The sequence below is a fragment of the Accipiter gentilis genome, chromosome 8 (genome assembly GCF_929443795.1).
Source record: "Accipiter gentilis chromosome 8, bAccGen1.1, whole genome shotgun sequence".
NCBI classification, from domain to species: Eukaryota; Metazoa; Chordata; class Aves; order Accipitriformes; family Accipitridae; genus Astur; species Astur gentilis.
This window is the reverse complement of record NC_064887.1, coordinates 43,943,162-43,969,546: the sequence shown is the minus strand read 5'-3', so window position 1 is coordinate 43,969,546 and position 26,385 is coordinate 43,943,162. Positions and strand designations below refer to the sequence as shown.

Sequence of the window (26,385 nt, the reverse complement as noted above, 5' to 3'; positions counted from 1 at the left end):
CCCCGCGGCCCCCGCCGTGCACTTCATTTGCATGCGGCCGCGGCGGCGGGCCAATGGAGAGGCGGGGCGGGGCGCGGCGGGCGCGGCGGGCCAATGGCGACGCGGGGCGGGGCCGGCGTTGGGCGGGGAGGGTGCGGAGAGCCAATGGGGAGAAGGGGCGGGGCGGCGCCGGGCCCCCCGCCGCCCGCCCGCGGGGAGAGCAGCCGCCGTGCGGGCACCGAGCGCACCCCGGCCCCGCCGCAGCCCGAGCCCCGGGCGGCCGCGGCTGCTATGCGGCTTCGCGGCGCACGGTCTCCACCGGGTAAGCGGGGACGCGCCACCACACCGGCCCCGTGGCCGTTACCGGGACTCTCCCCCTCCCCACCCCCCACCCCCGCTCCCGCGGCCGTTACCGGGGGTTGCCTTCTTCACCCCCCCTCCCCCCGCCCCTCCCTGCGCTCGGGAGGGGGCTGGGCGGGACCGGGCCCGGGTACCAGCCGCGTCCCCCGGGCGGGTTGGGACTCCCGCGGCCGGTTGCTGGGCGGGACCGGGGCGCCCCCTCCCCCTCGCGGCCGGTTACCGGTCGCTTCCACCGCGCGGGGCCGGGGCTTCCCCCCGCCGCCGCGGCCGCTCCCGGCCCGGCCGGCACGCCCCCGCGCCCGGCCCGACCCTGCGGGCGCTACTGTCCCGGCCGGTTAGAGCCCCCCGCCCAGCCCGGCGGCCTCCAGCGGGGTGACGGGACGGGGCCGCCGCCCTGTGCCCCCGCCCGGGGCAGCCCCGGGCCCGCGGCCTCCCGCGGCTCCGGTGGGAGGAGGGGGCCGGAGCCGGGGCCGAGCGGGAGCTGCTGGCCCAAGCCGGGCTTCGTTCCTCTGTGCCGGGGGCGGCCATTCTCCCCCGGTTCGCGGGTCTGCTCCCCCTCCCCCCCCCCCCGGGGGGCCGCCGGGCGAGGCGCAGCCGGTGCCACGTGCCGCCGGGAGCGGGGGCCGGGGCCGGGCTCAGCCCCGGGGATGAGCCCCCAGCCCGGCCCGGGGCTCCTTCCCGCGGCCACCCCCCCCCGAGTCCTGTCCGTCCCTAGGGACGGGCACCCACCGGTCCCGGGCTCCCCGTCCTCCTCCTCCTCCCTTCAACCTCGGTGCTGCTCTCGGAGCCCCCTCCCAGGCAGTGGCGTGAGGCCGCCCGGGGTTCTGGGGGCAGAGGGCGGGGGTGTCCGGCCGTGGCCAGGCCCAGTGTTGGTGGCACAAAGGCCCCGTCCGTCCATCACACACCCGCCCGCCACCGCGTATTTTTAGCCTGGCGTAGCCGCTGTCGCTCTCGAGCACCTGCCCCGCGGGACGCGGGTGCTGCCGCTGCCGCCGCCCGAAATCCCCCGCGCGCCGCCCGCACGGCGGGGAGGCACCGAGCCCCCGCGGCCGGGAGGGACAAAGGGGCACCGGCTCAAGGTCACTGTGGCCGCCAGGCCAGGGTGCCACAGTCCCCTGGCTCTTGCTTGGCCGTGCCGGCAGGCTCCGGCTGCGCTTGAGCTTCGGTTCTCCACAGGGACGTGGCAGCGTGGTCCCGGCACGGCCACGGCCCAGGGTGCTTGAGGAGGCAGCTCTGTTCCCGGCTCCCAGCACTGCCGGTGCTGGCACTGAGTAATTTGGCAACTCGTGGCAAGGTAGAGCCACAGCGGCATGGGGCCGGAGGAGCACGTGCCTGGGACGAGTCTTGCTCCGGTTTTGCTCGTGGCTCTCGCAGGCACGGGGGACGGAGTTCAGATGTGGCGCAGGACGTCTGTGTGCCGGGGAGCGCGGCCATGGCCGGCGAGTGGCCGCTGCTCCGGGGCAGCCCCGTGTGGGCAGCCCTGCCTGTGCAGAGAGGGGAGGGTCCCAACACCTCCCCTCTGCGCAGGCAAGATGGAGATGGCTGGGGTAGAGGAGGGGGAGCTGAGACATGGGCAGAGGCTGGGCAATGCTCAAGTGGCTGACCAGCTCCTGCCGCCCCGGCGCTGGCTCCCCTCAGAGGCAGCAGCGGTGGCTGAGGCGCAGCCAGCAGCCCGGGGCCGTCACGGTGACGGCACGTTCATAGCGTGAGCTGAGCGCGGCAGGGCTGTGAGCGGATGCGGCTGCCGCCACAGCGAAGCGCGGGGGAAGCGGCTCCGACCTGGCCACCCAATCGGCAGCGGCACCGGCCCGTGATGGAAACGGGTTCCCCTTTCCAGAATTCGCGGGATCGTGCCGTAGCTGCCGGCTCCCATGTGCTGCCAGCTGTCCTGCCCCCGTGGCGGGGGCTGCCCACATCCACAGCCGGCCCTGGATCCAGCCCTGGGTCGGTCCCTTTGAGGGCCCTGTGGTGTGTGCACTCCACCGGCCTGCGGGCAGCAGAAGCAGGGTGATTGCCCGTACATGGCACTACCGTGGCGGTGGTGCGGCGAGCTCCCTCCTTGACTTTGGCGCAGGTGAGGTCACGCTGAAGTCGTTGCTGGTGGAGCCCTGTCCGTCTGGGAGCCGGCTGCTGGTTGCACTGGGCCTTGGGGGGGGGAGCGGGGGGGGGGGCGCAGCTCGGTGCTGCCGGTGGCGATCCAGGCCGGTGTGCCAGGGCGGTGGGGGTGCTGCGGGGCCCGGCCGTAATCTGCCGGTTTCTCTGGTGCTTGCCGGCGGGGTGAAGCAGAGTTTTGGTGCTCGCAGCCCTGCATTGCCCCAGAGGACCCGCAGCCCCTGGGGAAGGGGAGAAGTGTGGGGGCTCACAGGGGCAGCTGGCAGAGCCTGTTTGCCAGCGTTTTGAGGAGTGAGGCTCTGCCTGCCAGTCCCGCAGGAGGCTGCCCCAAGAGTGCTGGGGAAACGCGGGTCCCCTCTGCGCCTGGGGACCCCGTTGGGCGAGGGGCCCCTCTGCCACGCAGTGTGGACCCTGGTGCCGCTCGCGCCCCGGCGCTGGCCTGGTGGCTGCCTGCTCCTGCCATCACAAGGAGCCCGGCACTCCCCTTGCCCACGTCTCTGGTGTCCCCGGGTGGGGACGTGCCCTGGTCCCCCGCGGGGGACGCATCGGGTGTCTCTCCTGGTGCCCTCCCTGTGGGTCTCTTATCTGCGGGTGCTGGTATCCTGGTATCCACTGCCTGCAGGGCCAGGCTGGGCTATCGGGTCCAGCAGGCCCCTTCCCCCTCCAGCAGCAGGGCCCAGCCTCCCTATCTCATTAGCTCGAGATTAATGAGGCTCCTGCGCTGTCTTTAACTCCTTCCTGCTCATCAGCTCCTGCCGCAGCTCCGCTGACCCTCTCCTCTGCTTCTCCCGGCAGGTTTGCGCCAACGCCTGCCAGAAGCTGAGCCGGCTGAGAACTAGGGACACCTGGCCCCAAGCGGGGGGACGCCACGTTGACCCCGAGACTGCCGCCCCCCAGAAGGTGCCTGGTCGGCAAGGGAGGGGGCGATGCGCTGGGCTGCAGCCGCTGCCCGTTGAGCCTGCAGAAGTTTCGGCACCTGCCCGGGACACGTTTGCCGACGGCAGCAGCACCCTGATCCCAACCAGCGGTCCTGTGCCTGCGGCTCCCACCAGAGCCCTTGAGCGAAGGAGACGTCGGGCCAAGACTGACGGGGGTCGGGGGGCACATCCTTCTGCCCTGACCCAGTGGCGGCGATTCCTGCCCCGACACCCCGACGGCACTGCGGACCCTCCACTGCCCTCGCTGCCCCCCCGGGCCCTGGCAGCCCCCTCGCAGGGCTGTCCCCCCCTGGCACTGCCCAGCCTTGGCCTCCAGCCCCGCTGGAGCGCGGCAGCCTGCCGGGCGCTGCCCCCCGCGCCTCCCGGGCGTTGCCCCCCGGGTGCATCGCCCCCCGCCCCCCCGGGGACCCCCCGCCTGCCGGCAGAGCCATGAAGCTGCAGGCGGTGATGGAGAACCTGCAGCGGCAGCAGCGCGCGCGGCTGCAGCAGGCTCTGGAAGCGCGGCAGCAGGAGCAGCAGCAGCGCTCCACGCCGCCCCCCGCGCAGCCCCCGCCGGCCCCGGGGCAGACCCCTGCCAGCACCCCGGCCCGGGGCCGCAGCCAGGATCCGGCCCCGGCACCCTCGGAGGAAGGAGCGGAGCCCGAGAGTGCGCACATCCAGCGGGCGCAGATGGCTGCCCTGGCTGCCATGCGGGCAGCGGCCGCTGGCCTCAGCCACTCGTCCAGCCCGGGGCTGTCAGATGAGAGCCAGGCCTCCGAGGAGGAGGAGGAGGAGCGCGGCGAGGAGGAGGAGGAGGATGGCGGGTACCAGCAGGAGATGGGCTCGGAGGAGGAGGAGGAGGATCTGTGAGTATACGCTAGCCCAGACTACCATCTCTTACGGGTTCAGGAAAGAGGCAGGGACGCGGTCCGGCCCCGGCAGGTTTTGGCACGGCTGGTCAGGGACGCAGGCTTCCCTTTGGGGCTGGGGAGCGGCGGTGGCGGCTGTGCCGAGCGGCAGGGTTCGTGCAGCTCGGGGCAGGGAGGCGGGTTAGCACCGTCGGGACGTCCCGGAGCGGGAGTTGCTGAGAGCAGCAGCTTGGCTCGGCAGCCGTGATTCCTCGTGCTGGGCTGGCGTGGGGCAACATTTCGTCTCTGCGCAGGGAGCCACGTGGGGCCGTGACAGAAGATCCTGGTCTGGCTTTAAATTATGCAGGGCCCTCACGGCTGCCTTCTCTCAGCCCACGTCCTTGCCGGGGCAGGGAACAGGCTGGGAGCCATCTGGCAGAGCCCTGCTCACCGTCGGAGCTGCTGTCTTGGGATGCCGGCGGTGCCCTGTGGGGCTGCCACCCGCTGACAGGGGTGCACCGGGGCTTTGCTGGTTTCCCCATGTGCCGGGTGGGTGGTCCCAGCCCACATGGCTGTGGGGCTCCTGTGGAGTGGGCAGGCTCAGTGCTCTGCCCATGCAGTGCCGGGTGTTGCTCAGACACAGGGAGAGGGTGCCTAGAGGTGGGGGGGGTTAATTAAAAGGTTCTCCCACCTGGAGGGATGGGATCTGGCCTGTGGGGCAGGGGGAGAGCTGGGCCACTGCAGGAGAGCATCCCGCAGGGGATAGGGATCGGGTCGGGGGGGCCAGACCCCCACCTAGTGCGGGAGCAAATCTCTGCTTTCCCCCTGCTCTAGGAAGGGCAAGTGGGATGAAGATGACTTTGAAGAGGACCTGGGTGAGGAGGAGGAGGAAGAGGAAGAGGAGGAGGAGGAGGAAGAGGAAGACTATGAGGAAGAGGAAGACATGGGAGAGGAAGGGCTCAGCTCTGCAGAGGCAGTGCGAGCGGGCGCGGGATCCCTGCTGCTCCGCAAACCCCCTGCACCCCAGCACTACCGGGGCGAGCCGCAGCGGCTGCCGGGTGGACAGGAGCGGCTCCCCTCCGGACTGGGCCACGCGCAGCCCCCGCCGCCGGCACCCGACCATGGCGACTGGACCTATGAGGAGCAGTTCAAGCAAGTAGGTGCCCGCCGAGACGCGCGTGCCACCCCCCCTGCCCTGTGCCTGTCCCTCCCCTCCTCCTCGGCTCTGCCACGCGTCCCTGCGTCCTTGCTGCGGTGAGATGCCTCTGGCGGTGCCACCTCCGGCAGCGTTGTTCTTGTATCGAGCTGCTGTCATTGCCGCTAAGAAAGCGTGGGATTTCTCTGGGGTTTTAGTGCTTGGGCTCAGCCTCACCCCCTCCCCTGTCACTTTGGTTGGTGGCCCCAGTGGGATCCTGTGTCCCAGTTGGCACTGTGGCCTGGCCCTGGTGCAGGTGGGTGTGTGATGGGTTTCACCACAGGGACCTAGGAGAATTCTTGATGAAAATGATGGAAAAAACCCACCCCAAACTTGCAAATCTGAAGGGACTCTTTGGTTTCCTCTTCCCCACCCTCCAGGCTGTTTTCGGTTGGGACCTGGCTTGCTTCCCATCACTGCAGGCGTGATGCCTGGTGGGACACCTCTGACCTTGTCAATGTTTGGGGACAGAGCTGCCCCCCTGCCACTGCTGAAATGCTATTGAAGAGTGAAACCGGGGTGAAAGCACCCTGGCTGCCCCCTCTGCTACTTTCTCCATGCTGGCTGAGCTGGGCTGGCAGGAGGCAGGCACGCTCCTGCTTTCTCCCAGTGCTGGAGCTCGCTGCGCCCTGCTTTCGGCTAATAGAAGGAAATGTGCTGCAAGCCGGAGCTCCCCGGGGGCTGCCCAGCTCCTTTGATGTGTGTGTTTAAATACATCTGAGTTTAGGGCTGGGGGAAGGGACGGGAGCTAACAGCAGCAGATGGGACCCAGATGGAGCGGCCGGGACACAGTGGCCTTTCGGGCGGGATGCGACGGCCCTGCATCCCCAAAAGGGGGAAGGGACTGCCAGGATCTGCCGGCACATTTGGATGCAGGCAGCCTTATGACGGGGCTGGCAGAGAAAGCGCAAGTAAGCGCGGAGTGTGCAGCTGCCCTTCCTGGTGCGCTCCTGCCCGGCTGCGGGGAAGGAGGGATGCTTCTGCCCCACACATCCCTTGTGCCACTGCACCCACGCCACCTCCTCTTCTTGTGGTTTCTCTCTTTTGTGCTTCCTGCCATCGGGGAGCGAGGGGCTGGGGACGTGATCTCATATCTGTGAAAAGGCTTTTTCGATACCGCAGCCGTGATCTTCCTGTTTGTCACCGTTTTGGTGCCGTACCAGACACGTGTGCCAGCTCCGGGGACTCGGCAGTCGCTCCCAGCCCTCAGGATCCAACGGGAAAATCTGGGGCTGGGTGGTTGGCAGTGGCTGCACCATGCCGTGCTGGTGCAGTGGTCTGTAGATGTACCATGGACCACGGCGTAGAATCTCCCGGCTCCCCTGCCGCAGCCACAGCACTTAGAGACACCAGCCCGAGTCCCAGCGCATCATTTTCCCGCTCCCCATCTCTTGCCAGCAAAAGGGGCTGAGCCCCCTCTCCCTCCCTTTTGCTTCTTAGTGGAAAACTTCCCCGGGGTCGGCAGGGAGAGCCTGGCACGGTGGTTAATCGTGGAAGCAGCCGGAGAGGGGAGGAAAGCGGCTGTTGCCGCTGCGCTGTGGGCGGAGGAGAGGAGACGAAGCGCCTGGCCAGGAGAGGCTTTCCCCGGCACGTCAGCCCGCCAGTGCGCCGGCGCTTGGATCGTGGCCGCTGGACCCGGGCCAGGGGGTTGCTCGGCGCGGCGCTGGCCGGGAGCTCCTCCTGGCCGCCCTCCAGCGCGTGCCGCCGAGCGCTCCAGCCCCAGCCCAGCTGGCGCAGCCGGGCCGGCGCAGCCTGGGAAGGAGCAGCAGGAATGTAAACAGCGAGTGCCGGTGTGGGGCGGCCGCCGTGGCCCCGGCGCTGCTTGGCAGGGGATGCATTGGCGCTGCTTGGCAGGGGATGCATTACCCCTGCTCCCGCTGCTGCCGCCCCTTTGCCGGGGTAGAGGCGCGTTAGGGGAAACCCCGGCAGCACCGGGGTGCTGGTGCACCATGGCCAGGTCCCCCTGCGTGGGAGAGCCGGTGGGGACGTGTGTGTGGCCGTGCTGGTGCTGTGCCTTCCCACCATGGTGGAGAAACACCACTCGAGGAAGGGCCTATTTTGGGGTTCCTCTTTTTTTTTTTTTTTTTTTTTTTTTTTTTTTGCAAAGGAGCTCCTTGCCGCTCGGCACTGGAAGCTCCTCTGCTCTCCCACAAGCTTGCAGGGAGCGTACGGCCTCCTGCGTGTGTTGGCTGAGCCAGGCCCCCCGGCACTTTCTGGGGCTGAGCTGTGGCTGTGTGTGCTTGGTTTGGGTGAGGTGGGTGACTGGTTTCTTTCTCCCTGCCTCCAAGTGGGCTCGGGGCCCCCCCAGGCAGCGCAGGGCTGGTGGTCCGGCCCCTGCTGCCTCCGGGGCTCTCTGGGTCTCCCTGTGGCTGCGGTTTGGGTTCAGTTCTGGATGTGCTGGTGCTGCTGGTGAATGGCCCAGCCTGGTGTTGGTCACCTGGCATCCCCGGTCCGGCTGTCTCTGTGCTCAAGGATGCGATCCTCACCGGGCAGTGCTGCCATCCGAGTCCCCGTGCCCCATGGCTGCCGGGGGGCTGTCCCCGTCCTCCACCGCGGGGTTTTATTGACCCATCTGGGACAGATTCCTGCAAACCGGGGGCTCGGCTGGGTTAAGCTGCGGGGGGCCGGGAGGAGGAGGGGGCCCAGATCAAGGGGGGAGGAAGGGGAGGGCGCGAGGAAGAGTTATGGAGGTTAGGGAGGTTAGGGAGCTGGCGCGTGGCACCTCCCCGTCCCCGGGGACGGCTACCGCGCAGGCAGAGGTCAGCTCGGCGGCTGACCCGGGGCGCTGCCGGCGCGGGCAGCAGAACAAAGGAGCCCCCGGCATGGTGGGGGGCTTGGGGGCCAGCGGCTGCCGAGGGCACGATGGCTCCTCGGGAGGGGGGACAGGGGCGTTTTTGGGGTGGGAGGAAGCTCTCCGTGGGGAAGGGCTGGCGTGTCCTCCTTGGCTGGCCGGCGGTGAGGGCAGGCTCACTTTTGTTTTGATCTTGCGCCTGTTACAGACCCACTGGCAGTGGCACGGGAGTAGAGGGGTCCAGGGGGACATCGCCCCATGCTGCCACCATGCTGGGCTGGGGGCCGTGTTTGCTCGTTTGGGTTTGGGATCATCTCTAACCTCACCCCAAAAGGCATGACGGGTCCCCGGGGGGCCGGGGCAAAGCCGACGTGTCTGGGCTGCCGGCCTGGAACTGGTCTCGGCCACGGGGGTCTCAGCTGCTTGTGGGCAGCCAGGGGGCTGGGTGTAAGCCCTGGCACCCACCACCCAGGGCACCATGGCTGGGTGCTGGGGCTTGTTCCACCGGCGTTTGCCATCGTGCTGTCGCTCTGGAGGGCGATGCTCGCGGCGTGAGCTGTGCTTTGACAAGCCGCCGGAGCACGAGTGGCTCAGCCAGCCCCGGCCAAAAATCCGGCACTGCTGCGTGCCGCCACAAACTGCTGCGTAATGCCTGGCTGGTGAGCTCCTGCTGTCGTGGGGCTGTCGGGGAAAAACCTGCTTTGATGTCCGCGCCCCAGCCCTGACGAGTGCGTGGGGGGGGTTCTGCTGCTGCCCTGCAGAGAGCCCCCCGCCTGACCTTTCTGTTTCGGTACCGCTATTACTGCACCCGACTAATACCAGGAGCGTGAGCCCTGGGTGCGTCAGCAGCCCACGAGGCTGGAGTTTCCTGCTTCTGCCCCTTTTGGAGTTTCCTCTGCTGCCTGCGACAGGCAGTGGCTGCCTGCGCTCCCTCGGGCACATGCACCCTGGCACCGCGTCCCGCGGGAGGGCAGCTGAGGGGGATCCATCTCCCGGTGCTCCCCCCAGCTGCAGCAGCCACTGAGACCCCTTTGGGGTGTCCCTCTTGGGGTGCCGCAGGCTGATGTTTAACCCTCCTTCTCTGCTGCCGTTCGCAGGAAGCGTCGGAGGCTAAAGCCGACGCGGTGCTGGGGGGCAGCTGTGCTGGCGGTGGGGTGCCGGCAGGGTTCTGGTGCTTTTGCGGGGGTGAGAGGTTTCTTAAGCTGTCCCAAGTGGGGATGTCTGAACCGCACCAGTGGCCATGTGGGGGGCGAAAACCTCAGCCCTTATCTTGCGCCCCAAGATAGGGCGTTTCAAAGTGCAACGGTTGGGGGAAAAAAAAATAATAAACCGAAAGCAACTCTGCAACCTCGGCAGGCGGCACGGCGGGGGCGAAACTGGAGCCCCCCCTACCCTGCCTGATCCCAGGCCTGGAGACAAGCCAGGGCCACGCATGGGGCAGGGCCGCAGCAGTTGCCAGCAAGATGAAGCTGGGATTTTCCTGGGGGAGCTGCGGGAGGAGCTGGAGGAGCCAAGGAAAAGCCCATTTCTCCTCCGAAGCCCCACGGCTTGGAGCCCTGTGCAGAAATCCTGGGCTCTGGTTAAGGTGTGGGGGGGATTGCCTCTGCCCCCGCAGACAGCAGAGCCCCTGGTGCAGGGCCCTGAACCCCTTTCTCCCATGGATTATTTTCCTTTAAAGAGCCTGAAGCTGGCCGGGGGAGCGGGAGCCCTGCAGCCTCTTAACGAGGGCCCATTTACTTTCTTTAAAATATTGATTAGAGCTTTATTGCATTAGCCAGCCGAGCGGATGAGCCGCCCCCGGGGAGGGTGAGGGGGCCCCTGTGCAGGGAAAGGGGCACCCGAGTGTCATCGCCCGGCCGGGGGCCACCGTCCCCCCACCCCAAAGGCGGTTCAGCTCTGATGGGTGCTGCGGCATGGCAGGGGCACAGATAAAGGCCAGCGCCCTGGGGCCCCCCCCGGCCGGGCGATTCTGTGCCGGGAGGAGGTGATTGCGGCGCCTGGCCTGGCCGGTGGCAGATAACGGGGGCGAGGAGGGGACCGGAGTGGGCCAGGGCTCCGGGAGCTGTGGTTCAGTCGCAGGTGGACCCCTCCAGGGAGAAGGGCCACATCCTCCCCCGTGACACCAGTGCAGCCATTGCCCATCTCACCCTGCACCACCGTCCAGCTTGCTGAAAGGTGCTCCTGGCCAGGGATCCAGCCTGGTAATCGGCTCACAGCGCTCAGGGAGCATTCCCGGAGCCATAATCCCACCAGATCCCTGGCCAGGGGTCAGGGACTTCTCGGCGAGAGCGGCTTAGCCGCCGAGTGCCTCCCCCAGCCTGACGCCTGGGTGCCCGTGCAGCCTGCGGGGTGCCGGTCCTGCTGTCCGGGCACCATGTGAAGTCGTTTCTCCCAATGAGACCTGGGATAATTAACAAAGTGGGGGACATGGGACAGGTCCCTCCTGCCCCGGGTGCCCAGCTAGTGCCTTTGCCCAGCTAATTTTGTTTGCTCCCAGGTGGACTGTCGCCCCGGCACCCCTCGACTCGGGAACTGGGTCGGCTCACCCCAGCCTGGGCATTGCCTGCTAGTGTCCCCCCCAAAGCCCCAGGCCCCCCAGAGCCCCAGCCCCCTGGGCTGATTCAAGGGCTGCAGAGGAGGCAGCCGCCTCCCAGCTCCAGCACAGCTGAACTAACAGGAATGAGGATTTATTTAAAAGAAAAAAAAAAAAAAAAAAAAAAAGAGCAGAGACGAGAGCAGGTCCTTTGTCAGCAAAGCAAACAGCTGCCCGGCAGTGGAGTGATTGGGCAAGGGCACAGCGTTGCTCCATCGCCCTATTTCTGGCCCAAACCGCAGGAGAAATGGCAGCCGGTCCTGGGGCCTGGCCGGACGTGCTGCAATCGGGGGCTGGGGCGGGTGGCAGTTCGGGGATGGGGGGGAGCCCCCCGCTCTTCCCTTGGCACGTCCCTGATGGCGCACCTGCCTGCACTGGCTACTCTGCTGCTCACTGGGTTCTGAGCCCCCTGGGGCAGCCGGATTGGGGGCTTGGGGCGCAGCTCCCAGCTCGGCTCCTGACCCGCTCCTTGACCCTTCTAGTCGGTCACTTAATCTGCCTGTGCCTGGGTCCCGGCTCCGGATGGAGCTCACGATAATCCGCCCTGTGCTGGGGCTGCTCGGCAGCTGGGGTTCTCCTCCCCGGGGAGGGGTCCCAGCTCCCCACACGTATTGTCCCTGCTGTGGTGATGGCTTTTTGGGCAAGGGCTTCCCTGTCCCCCCACAGCAGCCGGCTCAGGGGTCTCTCCCTGGTACAGATGGCAGCCAGGAGCATGCAGGCAGGCGCCGGCCCTAAATCCCTTCAGCAAAAGGCTTAACCTCCTGCCTCGGTTTCCCCACCTGCCCACGCACCCCTCTGCCCACGGCTGCCGCACAGCCCCAGCTCAGGCAGCGGCACCTGGCTTTCGGAGACTCAAACACCTGCAACGTGCTACCGCCTGCTCCGGTGCCACAGCGGGATGGGGTCGGGCAGCAACTTTGCCAGAGCTGGTATCGCTCCGGTGCTGTGGCAGTGCCCCCCGCTGCTCCCCTCCTCTCTGCGGGTCGCCAGTGGTGCGAGGAAGCAGCAAGGTTTCGGCGTTGCCGGAGCAGCTCTCTGGTGATGGTTCCCAGGGCTGACGGCCCACAGCTGGCTGCCTGTCAAAACCATCTGTGGCCGCTGGACCTCTTCCAGCTCCCGCAGGCAGGGCCAGGGCGTGTGGGGCTGGCGGGACCCCCCCCGGGACCCCCACCGCAGCAAGGAGTGCTGGTGGGGTTGGCGGAGCGGCTGTCCCGCGGATGGACGGAGGTGTGGGACCTCGCATTTCAGGAACAGATTTGCAATTAGACAAATCCCCGGCCGGGCGGTGGAAGCCCCGGGTGACTCATCTGCTCTGGCTTACAGCGATCCCCTTTCTAAGACGATCATTTACATATGGTGGAATTTAAACCCCAGCTTGCCTGCAAGGGCCAACGCAGCCGCCGCTCCTGCCCGCACGGCTGCCCCTGCACCCAGGTCGGGTCCTCACCCCGGGGGTCTCGACCTGCCGGCCCTGTGGGGCTTCACCCCGGGGAGGTCTGGGGGCAGCCAGGGAGGGACAGCCAGAGGCGGGAGCTCGCTCAGTGCCCCAAGGGTTTGCACTGCTTTTCCATAAGGAAAAGCTTTGCTGCTCTGGCCGTGGTTTCCCCAGATTCGTGCCGTGTGGCTCCAGCTTGCCCAACAACCCAGGGTCTGCCATGCCGGCGGCGGGGAGCTGCGCCAGCGGTGTGTGAACCAGGCCCTGGGTGCTACTCCCTGGGACGAGCTTTCTCAACACTGCCTGACTCCACTGAATTAATATTTGCACAAGGTCCAGTGCGATAGCGAGCATGTGTCAAGGGCATGCACCGGCATGCACGCGGTGAGGGCCAGGAGAGCCACTGCTGCCGGGCTGGCCCCCATGCGCCTGCCTGACCGGAGGCTCCCGGCTCGGTGGGGAGCGGCAGCTCCCCCATCCCACTGCCACTCGGCGGTGACCTCTTGGCAGCCTGTACCACGCGTTGGCGTACAGACACTGAACCGGTTTTTATTTTAGCCTGAGCCCGGCATGCTGCCACCCAGCAGGTCCCACTGAAACCGTCGGCTGAAATGCAACTGCAGCAGGATTCGCTTCCTCCTTTGCGAGAAGGGGAGAAACAACAACAGCGCAGCCGTCCTGGGAGCTGGTGTCAGTTTGGGCCTGGCGGCACACTGCACCGGGATGGTTCCAGTGTGTGGACATAGATCCACGTGGAGCATCCCGGCGGCTGCTGGCTGGCTGGGCAGGAGCGGCCCCGCAGTGTGGTGGGGAGGGCGGCTGACGGCGCACGGACAATGGGGGGTCAGGGAGGTTAAATGGCGACTAATTCGCCCATTCAACCTCCCCCTCCGCGGCACGGTGACACCCGCCGTGTCGGCGCTGACACCGGCCCGCGTCCCACAGGGTCGTCTGTACGGCTGCTCCCCCCAGCCTGGCCAGGGAGGCGGCAGGGCCGGGCACAGCGGCCGCGTGGGACCCCCCTTCTGTCAGGGGAGCTCAGTTTGGGATGGGATGCTGCCCATGATGCTGTGGGCTCCTGCTTGTCCCTGTCCCCTTCCCCACATCTGTTGGGGTAGCTCCCACGGGTCCGTGGCCAGCCTGTGGCCACAGCATCACTCGGGGGGCTGTTGCGGTTCCTGGGGGAAGCCCAGGTGGTGTCAGGATCCCCAGCCCTTTGGGACAAGGGCTGGGGAGCGGGAGCGGGCTTATCCCTGTGCCACAGCAGCGCCGATGGATCTGCCGCCCGCCGAGTCCCACAACCCCCAGCCCAAGGAGGGGGCACCGGTGGGGAGAGGCACCTGCGGTGGGGCCGTATCCCGGCCCAAGTGGGGCCAACCTGCAGAGGGGACAATGCTGGGAACCGGCAGGAACAATAGTACCGACGGAAGCGCGGCGGCGAGAGCCCAGCACTCCCCAGCCCCCTCCCCGGCTGCCCCCACGGAAGCGGCCCCCCGCCCCGGGCGGCCCCGGCCACGCTCAGGCGGCAGGAATCCCGCCAGGCCGGTCAGTGGACTCGGCCGCCGGCGGCAGGAGCCGGCTCCGTCCCGCGCGGGCGAGGCTCCCGGCAGCACCGTCCCGCTCCTGGCTGGCCTCCTGGCTGGCCTCGGAGCTGGCGAGAGAAGTGGCGGGGGGGGCCACCCCTGGGGATTTTGGGGAAGAAGTGCCCTGGCAGCCCCTTCCCAATGAAGGGGGCTGTGCTTTGGGGGGCTCGCAGGGGATTAGGGATGGGGACAGAGAGGTGACCCGTCCCTAAGCCGAGCGCTTTATCTGCAGTGGGATCTGCGCCGATGCTGGACTCTCCCTTTGCCCTTCACTGGGAGGGATCGGCCCCAGCAAACCCAATACCCCCATGCCTGGGGGGGCTGTGCCGGTGCTGCCCCTCGCTCACCGCAACAGCCGTGCCTGGAGAAGGGGCTGCGTGGCCTCGGGCACCCCCAGCCCTGACTCAGCTACCATCTTACGGGAAACCACCTCACCAGCATCACCCGAAACACTTCATTTCAGGGCTCGTCACCAGCCCTTCACTCTAGTTTTTACAAATTACTTTCTTTTTCTGAATAAGTGCCCCCTCTGGCCCCAGCTGCGGGTCCTGGCATGCAATCGGTGCGGGACCGGTGCCCCAGCATGCCAGGGGCCGTGGGGCCGTATGCGCCGGCCGGGAGCAGGACGGGAAACACAGCCCGCGTGTTTATTCTTCATTAAATAACTCATTAGCGTGCGTGGTCTCTCCCCCCCGCCTCCTGGCGTCGTCCCTTGGCTGTCAGTGGGACAAAGGGACGCGTCCCTGGGGGCCGCTTGGAGGAAGGAAGGAAGAAAAGAGAGAGAGAAGGAGCCCCCCAACCCCGTCACGCCGCCTGGGCAGGAATCAATCAGAGAAGACGTTTGCCCTGGTACCTGCCATGGGTGCCTCACCGGGATGGGCTCTCCCCTGCAGCTGCCTTTGTTGTATTTTTTTCCTAAATACAGAAGTTCAGGCTTTTTTAGCCCCTGGAAGGTGGTCGGCCCCGCTGGAGGGGCTGCCACCAGCACCCCTGTCTCTGCTACAGTGGTCCTTGGGGGTCTGCCCCCCAGCCCGGCTCACGGCATGCACGTCCCAAACCGGTTTTGAAGAGAAGGGAGGAAAGCCGAGAGTGTTGAGACTTCCTGGCGATGGAAAAGAAACTTGAAAATTAATCCCTGAGGCTTGAAAACCCGGAACCAAGCTGGTGGGGGGGGTTGTTTTTAGCTCGGGCATGGGACGCTGGCTCTGGACACTGGGACACAGGCTCCTCTGCGGCATCAGCTGTGCAGACCCCTGCTCTCTGGTCGGGGGGTCCCTGTGATGCCTGACGGGGCGGGCATGGAGGCTCCTGCCGATGGAAGGACTCGCGTGCCTCAGGCATAAGCCCCAGCATTACCGGGGCTGCGCTGTTGGAGCCTCATTAAATGGCGCTTCCCCTCCGTGCTTTAATTGCCCTCCTTGCCCGCAGTCGGGGGGGCTGTTAGCAGGGAAGCGGTGGGCTGCTGGTGGGGGGGGCGGTTATCTTGGTCCCTCCCAGCAGACCCCCGGCACACACCGCTTCCGTGCTGAGGGCTCTCTCCTGCATTCCTGGCATTGCCGAGGGGCCGCCTCCTCACCAGCCCTTTGAAAGCCAACGGGTTGGGATTTTCCCGTAATCTGGTTTGAAACGTTAATCCGGTCATCCACACCAAACGCCGGGCCGGCATCCTGCCGGGGCGCTGGTGTGCGGGGTCAGTGCCACCCGCTCACCACCTTCCTAATTCCTCCTCCACTTAATTATATATCTGCTGGCAATGGCCATCTGGCACCTTGTCCTCAGCCGGCCGCAAGGTCGGAGGGCTGGGGCCGATGGGGGCTGCACCGGCAGCAAGGTGGGTCGGGCACCATGGCACAGAGCCAGCTGTGCTGGCAGCGCCTGGTGTTTGCCCTGTGCTGGGTGAGCACTGGGAGCGTTGGGTGTGCGGGGCTGGATCCCCCAGCCCGGGGGGCTCTCGGGGCGGTGGGCGGCATCTCCTATCCCCCTGGCAGGGCTGGGGTCGGCCGTGCTGCAGCATACCCTGGCACAACGCTCTCGCCGTGGGGACCCATCAGCAGGGCGGCACGGCCGGGCGGCCTCCCCACGGTAAGAGGATATTCTTGGGGCAGCTGCGTTACAGATTAAGTCGTTTCCACCTCCCTGCGGCCTCCCTAATTACGAAATGTAAATCTATTGACTCAGCGGCGGCAGGGCGGCCTCTCCCCGCGGCTCGCTGCCCGGCGGCTGGCGTTACCTTTGCACTGAGCCTCGCCGCCTCCACCCGCGCTTCCCCAACGAGGAACCATGCTTTGTGCCGAGCAGAAGCCGTGCTCGAGCGCCGCAGGCAGGGCACCGGCACCAGCCAGGGATCAGCACCTGCTGATTTCGGTCCGGTGGTGCCAGCGGCAGCCAGTCTGTGCCGAGCCCGGCTGCGCACTCAGTTTCGCACGCTGCTGAAACCAGAACATGTTTCTGTTCCTCAATTTTTATTTTGAGACCCGATATCTAAGCTTTCCTATGATGCCCGCGCTGCCTCTCGGTGTTTGTGGGGCGTGTGGCTCCTCTGCTGCGTCCTCGGCGGCGCAGGAGTGCTGCGGACTGTCAGTGAGGAGTCTCGGCAGAGCCGGGATGCTGTCAATGCAAGGAAATCCTGCGAGGGGCTGCTGGAAGTCGCTCGTCTCTGCCCCCTTCCACGTCTCTGCCCGTGCCCGGGCAGCGAGGGGGGACGGGGGCAGCTCGGCGGATGCCGCTCGGTCACGCGGCGCCCACCGCGGTGCAGGCAGGGCACGTCCCGGCCACGGCGGGGCACGTCCTCGCCTCGCGGCACTGCTGGCCAAGCTCCCTGGGAAGCTGCCCTCGCGCCAGGCGGTTCTGCTGGCGGCGGCAGAGCCATATGAGGGTCTGGGGGGGGCCTTCGGGGGTGCAGCTGGGGAAGAGCCCGGCACAGGGGAACCCTGGCACGGCCAAGCCCCTCTCCCTGCTCTGGGGTGGCAGCAGCCAGCGAGCAGCAGTGGAGCGTGGTGGAGCTGTCGAAATCGCGCTGGTAACCACGAGCGGCAGTTTGCGAAACGTCCTTTGCCCAGCAGCTGCGGCTGGGTGTGCCGGCAGGGCCTTGAGGGCACTGGGCAGGAACGGGGCTCCCTCTGCTCGCCGGCCCCGGTGACCCGCCATGGCTTTGTCCCGGCTGGGGATGGGGGGGCAGAGTGGCCGCAGCCGGTGGAGTTTGGCGTGGGACCACCGTGGCCGGTGGGCGGTGGGGGGCATGTGGAAGGACGGCACACGGGACAGCCGCCCGCCTGCTGCTGCTAATCCCCGCGACCCGGCCGGCACACGCTTTCCTCAGCTGACGGTTAATTTTCTTTCATCCTCTTAAATGCGTCCGTTCCCCTCGGGACTGAGCCGGGGGGGCCCATGGCTGGGGGGGTCACGGCAGTAAATGAACCAGTACAATTCTCCCTTCCAAAATGCAGCCACAGCTCCCACCTGCAGCTGGGGGAGAGTGGCTTTATTTAAGAGCTGGCTTTATAAAAATTGAATGAACCAATGTTTTCATAAACGGCTGATAGATTTTTAGAGCTCTGCAGGTTAATAGGTTGCTCGTGACCCCCTTGCGATGCGCCAGGATGGCTCCACGGTTGGTGCTGGCCGGTCATGCTCATGCCCTGCCGCGATTCGGGACCCTAGGCCCCAGGGACGGCATGGGGGCTGAGGCCAATGCCGCTGCCAGCTCTCCCTGGGGATGGGCGAAACCCTGCCAGCGCCGGGGGCATGGTCCCATGCTGCCAGCACTTCTGTTTTTTTCACATTTCCCTTTCTCCCAAGCAGGAGGGCGATGTTTTTCCAGCCCCCTGTCCCCTCCACTGCACCACGGCACTTCTCCCCCCCAGGTTTGTATTTAATCCCCCGGCTGGGCTGAGCGTGCCCCGGCTGCCCGGCACACCGCCTACCACTCCTGTGTCTGACACGCAAGAGCCGTGGCAGCACTGGTGCCGCCCCGCAGGTTGGGGGTCCCCGCGGTGCTGGGGTGCAGCATCTCTGCCGCGGTGCTGGGATGCTGCAGCCTCTGCCCCAGCTCCTGCTGCGTAAGCAGGGCTGTCGCCCCATTAGCGGGCTTAACGGGGTGCAGGGGGGATTTAGGCTTGGGGTTAACCATGGGGGGCAGCAGGGGTGCTGCAGGTGGTGGAGCTGCGGGCGGGAGGCTCGGCACCCCTCAGGATCATGCCGCCACGGCGGGCGCAGGGGAAGCCCTTTCTCTGCATGTGGCTTTTGGAGCCACTCAAGGAAATGGGGGAGGCCGGATTGGCGCCGGCCCAACATCCCTCGGCTGGTCAGGAGCAGCCTGCATGGCTCAGCCCAAAAAACCACTGTGGTGCTCCCTGTGCTGCGTCTCACCCCTGCCCTGCTGGGGGGCACCGGTCTGCTTCCCCCGTGCCGTGGTCCCTCCGGGCTCCCCCTGCACACCGGACCCCTTGCCAGGGCACTGGGGTGGGAGAGGGGCTTTGAGGGGTCTCAGCCAGCGGTGACGGCGACTCCTGCCCCTTCCCTAGGGTTTGCTGGGGGTCAGGCAAGCCTTGCGAGGTTTCCAGGGAAACTGGGGGTTTATGGCTTTCCTGCAGCGCCCTGCCCCTCTTATCGTGCGGCCCCATTGATCCCTTTGATCGGTGCCGGCCGGCGAGTTGTTCAGCCCTGCGGGATCCGGATCCTCCCTGGGGGTGGTGGGAGGATGGGGCTTGCACCCCTTGCTCACAGCCGGGGCAACGGCTGCCCACCCGCAGGTCCCACCGCCGCCAGGGTGCCATGCCGGGCATGCCCACGGGACGAGCCGGGGTATCGGTGACCCGGTTAACGTGCTGATCTGCTGCCGTGCGGTTGGCGGCCCTGCGGTGCGTGCCTGGTGGGTTACGTGGTAATATTTATAGCCCCCCTCCCGGCCACCGCGGCACCGCTGGCAGTTGTTCAAAGTTGTCATTGAGAAAAACGGGAGCCGCTCAGCATCGAGGGGCCAGGGGTGGTGGAGCCGGGGTGAGGGCTGCGACATCCATCCCTGCAGTGTCCAGGCAGCGCCTGCCCCGCATAGCCCTAGCTCTGAAACCCCTCCTGCAGGGGAGGATTATCCACCAGCCATCACCTCCGGGCAGAAACCACGCTGGGCTTCAGCTACCAGCATCGGGGAGAGGCAGAGCCGGCGTGGCGTGCCTGCCTGCGTGCCGGGACGCTCAGGCCAGCAGATCCTGCCGCCATAAATCAGGCAGGAATGTGCCGGGCTGTCGGGCGTGGGGTGGGGTCCCGACAAAAGCTGCCCCAGCAGAAACGGGTGCTTGAGGCGCAGCAGCCGTGCCAGAAGCCTTGCCCGGGTCTGCCTGCCCCGGCTCAGAAAGACACGTCCCGGCTGCGTAGCGCGGTGTGGCGTGGTGGGGTTCATCCTGCTGGGTTTGCTCTGGCAGCCGTGCCTTGGGCAGCATGGAAGCCTTGGGGGAGATGCTGTAACAGGAGGAGAGGGGGCCAGCCCCATGGCCACTGTCCGATGGGCACAAAGCCTCACTGGTGCAGCCCATGCTCAGTGCCAGCCTCACCAGGCAGAGGGGAGCAGGCTCTGCCAGGCGGCATGGCAGCCAGTGGCATGCCACAGCTGGGAGGGTGTCCTGCAACCGGGTACAGATCAGCACCCTCCTTGCTTCATTACGGCCCTCGTTTGCTGGGTCTGTACCCCCAGGGACCCCCTTTCAGCACACCGCAGGAGGCACGAGCGTGCACCATGGCACATGAGTGTGCACCGTGGCACGTGGGTGTGCGCTGTGGCACATGGTTGTGCACCGTGGCACACAAGCTCGCCAACTCCTGACGCTGGCTCCCGGCACTGGCTCCTTCCAGCACTGCAGGTGCAGAGGATGGATCATGCCGAAGCGTTGCTCCACTATGTGCCGAGCACACGGGAGATGCTAAAAATAACCGGGATCGGTGTTCCTGGGAGGAGCTGGGGGCCGATCGTGGCACTTGCAGTGTGGGAGCCGCTCCGGCCTGCGGGCGAGGCGTGGGGCAACGCTGCAATTTCAGCACCGGTGTTTCGGGGCCGAGCTCTGAGCAGGGCAGGCAGGGGATGGCATTGCCGTCCTGGGGCTCCTGCCAGGGTGCGGGCGCAGGTCAGCCCCAAGCTGACCCCCTGGCTCTGTGCAGGGACCCCCCCCGAGGCATTTGGCGTCCTGCAAGCTGAACGGCTCAGGCCAGCGGGCTCAGGCCCCAGGGATGCATTTTCAGGAGGCTTGGGGCTCTCCGGGTGGCAGGGGGCATGGTTAGGGGGTTTTTCTGAGCGTTTGTCTTCTCTTGTTGCGCAGCTGTACGAGCTGGACGGTGACCCCAGGAGGAAGGAGTTCCTGGATGACCTCTTCAGCTTCATGCAGAAGCGAGGTGAGCTCCCCCCGCATGCCCACCCAGCTCCCTCCCCACGCCCTCCCGGGGCCAGAGGCTCATTTCCTCGCCCCTCGTTACAACCCTGAGGTCACAGCTCCGGCTGGCCCGCTGGTTAATTTTTAACCTCTTTGCACAGCGGGGTCAAACCTGCTGGGCTGGATCCGGCGCCTGCGGCCCCCCCTTGCCCGGCCCCACTCCCCGCGCCCATCACATCCGGGACCTGCGGCCCCTTCCCCAAAGGGTCCGGCCCCTCCTGGACACGTTTTCCCCGGCTTTGCCTCCCCCCACTGTCCTTTCCTTGGGTTATTGCAGAGGATGAAGCCCCTCGCTGCCTTCTCGCTCTGCCTGGGCTGGCAGGGGCTGGGCGCAGGGTTGGGGGGGGGGCCGGGAGGGTGGAAAGGGCTGAATGCGAAGCGTTTGCCTGGTCGAGGGTCTGGTTCCTGCGTGGAAAACAGCACTGGAAATGCTGACGCATCGCTGCCTTCAGCCTTTTGTCAGGCAGGCGTTGGGGGAAGCACGTGTGCGTGCGCGGGGGGGCCGGGGAGCTGCTGGCCCAGCGCTGGCTGCGTCCCGCCGGGGCCCTCCCTGAGCCCCCTCACCCACTGGTGCCGGGAGGGCAGAGACCCCCGGGAGGGAGGAGACGCTGCAGCCCCTTCCCCATCAGGGAGGGGATGAACCCCCGCCATGTATGTGCGGCCCCTGGCTCGGCGGGACCCTCGTGGCCGGGAAGCGCTGCTGTCGTTATAAATAACTTGGGTTGCCGGGTGCCGCCGACCTCAGCCTGAGAAACCGCACTCGGCCCCATTTTGGGGCCTGTGGCTGAAAACTGCGAGTTTCTGTTTCCTTTGTGCGTGGGGCTGATGCTCAGCGAGATGGCAGTGGGGGGGGGAGGGTCCCAAGGGGGAAAGAAGGTGATGGTGGAAGGGAGGGAGGAGCAGGAGCCCCCTGACCCCTGCGCTGCCTCACGGGGGGGTCTCGCCAGCTTCCCCCCCTCTTTGCCTGGGGGTGAGAAAGCAGCAGCCCAGACCCGCTCTCTCCTCCCCCCGCTCCCCAGGGACCCCCGTCAACCGGATCCCCATCATGGCCAAGCAGGTGCTGGACCTGTACATGCTGTACACACTGGTGACGGAGAAGGGTGGCCTGGTGGAGGTCATCAACAAGAAGCTGTGGCGGGAGATCACCAAGGGGCTGAACCTGCCCACCTCCATCACCAGCGCTGCCTTCACCCTGCGCACCCAGTGAGCGGCGGGGGCTCAGCGCGGTGGGCTGGGGGGGGCGAATCCTCCGGCAGGATCGGTGCTGCCTGTGCTCCCTCTGCCCTGCGTGGGATGCTGGGCGCGGGGTCGGTGGGGATGGAGGGGGCAGCACACGGGCAGGGGGTGCCCAGCCACCACGTCACCATTCCCATCCCTGTCCCTTTCCGCCGGCAGGTACATGAAGTACCTGTACCCCTATGAATGTGAGAAGCGAGGGCTGAGCAACCCCAACGAGCTGCAGGCAGCCATCGACAGCAACCGGCGGGAGGGCCGCCGGCAGGGCTTCGGCAGCTCCCTCTTCACCTACTCGCCCGGCGGCACCCATGGCCTCCTCTCCTCCCCCAAGCTGCCAGTGCCAGCGCTGGGGCTAGCCTCCGCCACCAACGGTGGGTCCATCGCTCCCGTCCAGAAGATCAAGAAAGGTAAAGGCCGCCGTGGGGTCTGGGCTGTGGGCTGAGCCCCATCCTGGCACAGGGGACAGCAGCCCCGAAAGGGGCAGAGCTGGGTGCTGTGGGTGGGGGGGTCACACTCCTGTCCCTACCCGGGCCCTGGACACCAGGGCTGGTTTCGGGGACCCTGACTCTGGTCACCCTGCTCTGGCTCTTGGAGGGGCAGGAGGTGCCAGGCAGCCCCCGGCACGGAGACAAGGTGCAGAGGGGCCCTGAGCCATTGTGCCAGGGCCGGGGACACCCCGGGGTGATGGCACCCACCTTTCCCCGTGCCCTGCATCCCTGACCGCCCGCTCTGCCCCTGCAGAGGAGGACTCGCCCATCCCCATCTCTATGCCCAGCCGGCTCCCCGTCTCGCTGGCCGGCCACCCCGTGGTGGCAGCCCAGGCGGCCGCGGTGCAGGTGGCGGCGGCCGCCCAAGCCGCTGCACTGGAGCAGCTGCGGGAGAAGCTGGAGTCGGGGGAGCCCCCGGAGAAGAAGATGGCTCTGGTGACGGATGAGCAGCAGCGGCTGATGCAGCGGGCGCTGCAGCAGAACCTCCTGGCCATGACGGCCCAGCTCCCCATGAGCATCCGCATCAACAGCCAGGGCACCCGCTCGCCAGGTCAGTGGCCCCCCACCCCGGCAGAGCTGCCGCGGCCCCTGGTCCCGGCGGGGTCCGTAACCCAGCTCTCCCCCGGCAGAGAACCGCCAGGACTCCACCGCTGGCCTGAGCAGCAACGGCACCAACAGCATCAGCATGTCGGTTGAGATCAACGGTATCGTCTACACAGGTGAGGGGCTCTGCCCGCCGCTGGTGCTGGCCGGGGGCTGCTTGACCTCTGCCGTCCCCAGCGGCCCCCACTGCTGCCGCCACCACCGCGCACCAACTGGCCTCGCTTCTGCTGGCGTTCGCCCCGTTTTCGGCTGCGGACGCGGTGCGGGTAGGCAGCATTGGCACAGCCGTGCCGTACCCCGGCTCAGCCCCCTGCTCTCTCCCCAGGTGTGCTGTTCGCCCAGACGCCCGGCCCTTCCTCCTCCTCTTCCTCCTCCTCCTCGCTCCCCTCCTCTGCCTACAGCAAAGGCAACGGTGGCAGCAGCGGCAGCCGGAGCAGCGGCACTGGTGGCGGCAGCGGGGTGGGGAGCGGCGGCGGCAGCAGCGTCCCCCCCGCGGCCCCGGCCAGCCTGGCCGTGCCCCCCAGCTCTACCTCCAACAACGCTTCGCCTTAATGCCCCTGGCCCCCCCGGCCCCTTCCCCTTCTCCAGACCCAGCAGCTGCGGCGGGGGGGGGCAGAGCTCGCCCCGCCAGCCCTTGCCCGGCAGCCGTCGGGGCGTGGGGGGCCAGGGTCTCACCGGGGTCTCACCGGGGTCTGGCCGGGCTCTGCCCTTGTTCTCGTGTTGTTGGGTTTTCCTTTGCGAGGCAGAAAAGCTTTAGCCCGGGGGTTTTGCCGGAGGCGCCGGCTGTCCTGCTGCGCCGCGCCAGTCCGGGACCGTTTACCTCACTCACATCACACTTTGCACTGTACATTTATTATTATTATTATTATTATTTTTTAACTCGTGTTACCTCCAGACAGACGCACGGACGCCTGCCGACGCGAGCTTTAGTGAAACCCCCCGGCACTCTAAAGGAAAAAAAGATAAAAAAAAAAATTGGAAATCGGGAGATATTTTATTCATTTAGATCCTTTTCCCTCCCCCTTTATTTTGAGAACTACACTCACTATATGGGATTTTAAGAGGTTGTTGTTTGATTGTTTTGTTGTAAATAGCTTCTATTTTATTCTCTAAAAAGAAAAGAAAAGAATCGAACTTTAACATGCAAATGATATATATTAGCGTTCATCAGGGAAACGGGAGCTTGGAAACCGTGTAACCTCCTTTCTCCTCTCGTTGTCGGTGGCCGGGTCCAGCTCTGCTCCTTCCCCTGGGAACCCCTCGGGCGCCCCGGGACCCTGGCGCTTTGTATGGGGCCAGGGGTCCCATCCCGGTCGGGCCGTGCCGGCAGCAGGCAGAGCTGGCAGCCCCCGGCACGGGCAGCTTGCCTGCACGCCCCAGCCTCCAGTTTCCCCAGTCTCTGTGCAGGGGCTGAGGGTCTTTGCCCACCTTTGGGGATGCTGGGGGCGGGGGGCACGCTGCCAGTCCCGCTGCCTGTCCTGCTGCCCATTCTGCCTGGCCGGCACCTCCCTGGGAACCCGCTGCTTTCAGGCTGTTGCTTTATTTTCTCAGCAGAGAAAATTGAGCTGAAAGCCATTGCCCCCCCCCCAAACCCCCAACCCATGCCAGGGAGGGGGACTGGCATAAAACCGCAGCGGCAGCGGCAATCTGGGCTTTACTGCGGGGCCGATTTGCTCAGCAAAGGCAGGATGCTCCCCCCTGCATCCCACCCACCATCCCCACGGGGTTGAGGGGGGAAAGCGGGGCCAGGAGCCGGGCTGCACCAGCAATTCTTTATTCCCCCCCCCCCCCCAATACTACTGTGCAAAGCCAACTTGGGCATATTTTTCTCCAAAAATAAGCAGCTTGGAAAGAGCAGGATCCGAGCAATGTATGGGTGAGGGTGTTTCTAGAGGGGACCGGCATGAAATACCCAATTTAGCAATGGGATGCAGGAGCTCATATCCAGGATGAGGATGCTTGGGGGGGGCTGTGGGATGCTCTGGAGGTCCTGAATGACACAGGAGCGTCCTTCGGAACCTCCGGCACATCCCTCAGCCCCAGCCCTGAGGATTTATTTGAAGCATCGTTATCTCTCCAGCTGGCCAGGTTTCAATTTTTTGCAATTTTTTAGACCTTTTTTTGCCTCCCCCCCCCCCCCCCATTCGCCCACATCTGCGTGAGACACAATCGCGACCCGATACCGAAACCCACTCCCCCACACAACTCGGTATCTCAATTCCTCAGGTTTCAACCTCGAGCACAGGGTTTTTTTCCCCGTTCCCCGGCTGCCTGGGGGGGGGTGTCCCACACTGGTGGATGCCCCCCCCCCCTTTTTTTTTGCTTGGGGAAGCGGTGATCTCAGGGGATTTGGGGTTTTTCCAGCCTTTTTTTTCCCCCCCCAGCCTTTTTTCCCCCCTCTCCAGAGCTGGAAATGCCCCTTGGTGGCTCCGTGAACCCCATCCCTTGGGGGGGGGGGGGGCTCCGTCCGGCTCCTGCTGCTGTTAGGATCCAGCCCAGCTCCCCACAAGGAGAAATCCCAGGGGGTGTTTCTCATGCCCAGGGTGGGCATTAGATTTTCTTAGTGAGTTTTTGCATTTGTACAGTCACTGTTTTGGGTTGGTTGGTTTTTTTTTTTAATTATTTTTATTCCCCCCCCTCTTCTTCCCTCCCCCTCTTTTTTTTTTTTTTTGAGAGCGTATTACCTTCCACTTTATTTTTCTTTTTGCATATCGATTTAAAAAAGAAAAAAAAAAAGCCTAAATCAGTTTCTCTGGGGTTTGGAAAGAAAAAAAGGAATGGACACAGCTGCAGACGCATTTACCCAGCGTGCATATCTTAACTCAGGTAAAAAATGAAAAAGAAAAAAAACCACAAAAGACAAAAAAAAGAAAAAGAATAAAAACCACATTCTACCTCTGAGAGCGGCGGCCTTGGGCGCACCCAGGCCCCCGGTGAAATATTTCAGTTTTGCAAACATTCAGGTATTGAAACTTTTGATTATTAAAAAAAAAAAGATAAAATAAAATAAAAACACTGAAAGTTTACATTTTATAATAACATTATTATACAGATTGTATTTAAACTTCAGAATATTTAAGACAATTGTAACCCTGTAAATTTTATTAAATATTAAAAAAAAAAAAAAAAAAAAAAAAAAAAGTTGTGTTGTCTGGGGTTTCTGTCCTTGGGGGTGTCCAGGGGGTGCCCATCCAGGGTCCACAGGGCTATGGGGTGCTCACGGGGTGCCCACAGGGCTATGGGATGCCCACAGAGCTGTGGGGTGTCCGTGGTTCTGTATGGTCCCCACAGGGTGCCCATAGGGTTCTGGGGTCCCTACAGAGTGCCTACAGGACTATAGGGTGCCATGGGGTCCCTCCGGAGTGCCTATAGGACTATAGGGTGCCATGGGGTCCCTGTGGGATCCCCACAGGGAGCTTTTAGGGCTGTGGGGTGTCCGTGGGGTCCCTCCGGAGTGCCTATAGGACTATAGGGTGCCATGGGGTCCCTGTGGGATCCCCACAGGGAGCTTTTAGGGCTGTGGGGTGTCCGTGGGGTCCCTCCGGAGTGCCTATAGGACTATAGGGTGCCGTGAAGTCCCTGTGGGGTCCCCACAGGGTGCCCATGGGGCTGTGGGGTGTCCGTGGGCTCCCCACGGGGTGCCCTTAGGGCCGTGCAGTGCCTACGAAGATACGGGGCGCCTACAGGACGCTCTCGGGGTGCCCGCGGGGTTATGGGGTGCCCGCAGGGCGCTCACAGAGCTGTGGGGTGCCCACGGGGCGCCCACAAGGCCGCGGACCGCCCGCGGTCCCCCATCCCAGGGCGGGCCGGGGCGGACCCTGCTGAG

The 26,385-nt window shown here is 65.5% G+C and overlaps 1 protein-coding gene across 1 annotated transcript; it reads left to right on the top strand.

Annotated features, from left to right (window-relative positions):
• The first annotated feature begins 187 nt into the window (after positions 1-187).
• On the top strand, positions 188-25,870 carry ARID3A (AT-rich interaction domain 3A). The gene is made up of 9 exons (XM_049807902.1): positions 188-301; positions 3,247-4,234; positions 5,051-5,372; positions 20,122-20,194; positions 21,252-21,435; positions 21,628-21,875; positions 22,210-22,506; positions 22,586-22,675; positions 22,885-25,870. The coding sequence occupies exons 2-9, from the start codon at positions 3,819-3,821 to the stop codon at positions 23,109-23,111; spliced, it is 1,857 nt and encodes a 618-aa protein (XP_049663859.1). The 5' UTR covers positions 188-301; positions 3,247-3,818; the 3' UTR covers positions 23,112-25,870.
• The last annotated feature ends 515 nt before the right edge of the window (positions 25,871-26,385 follow it).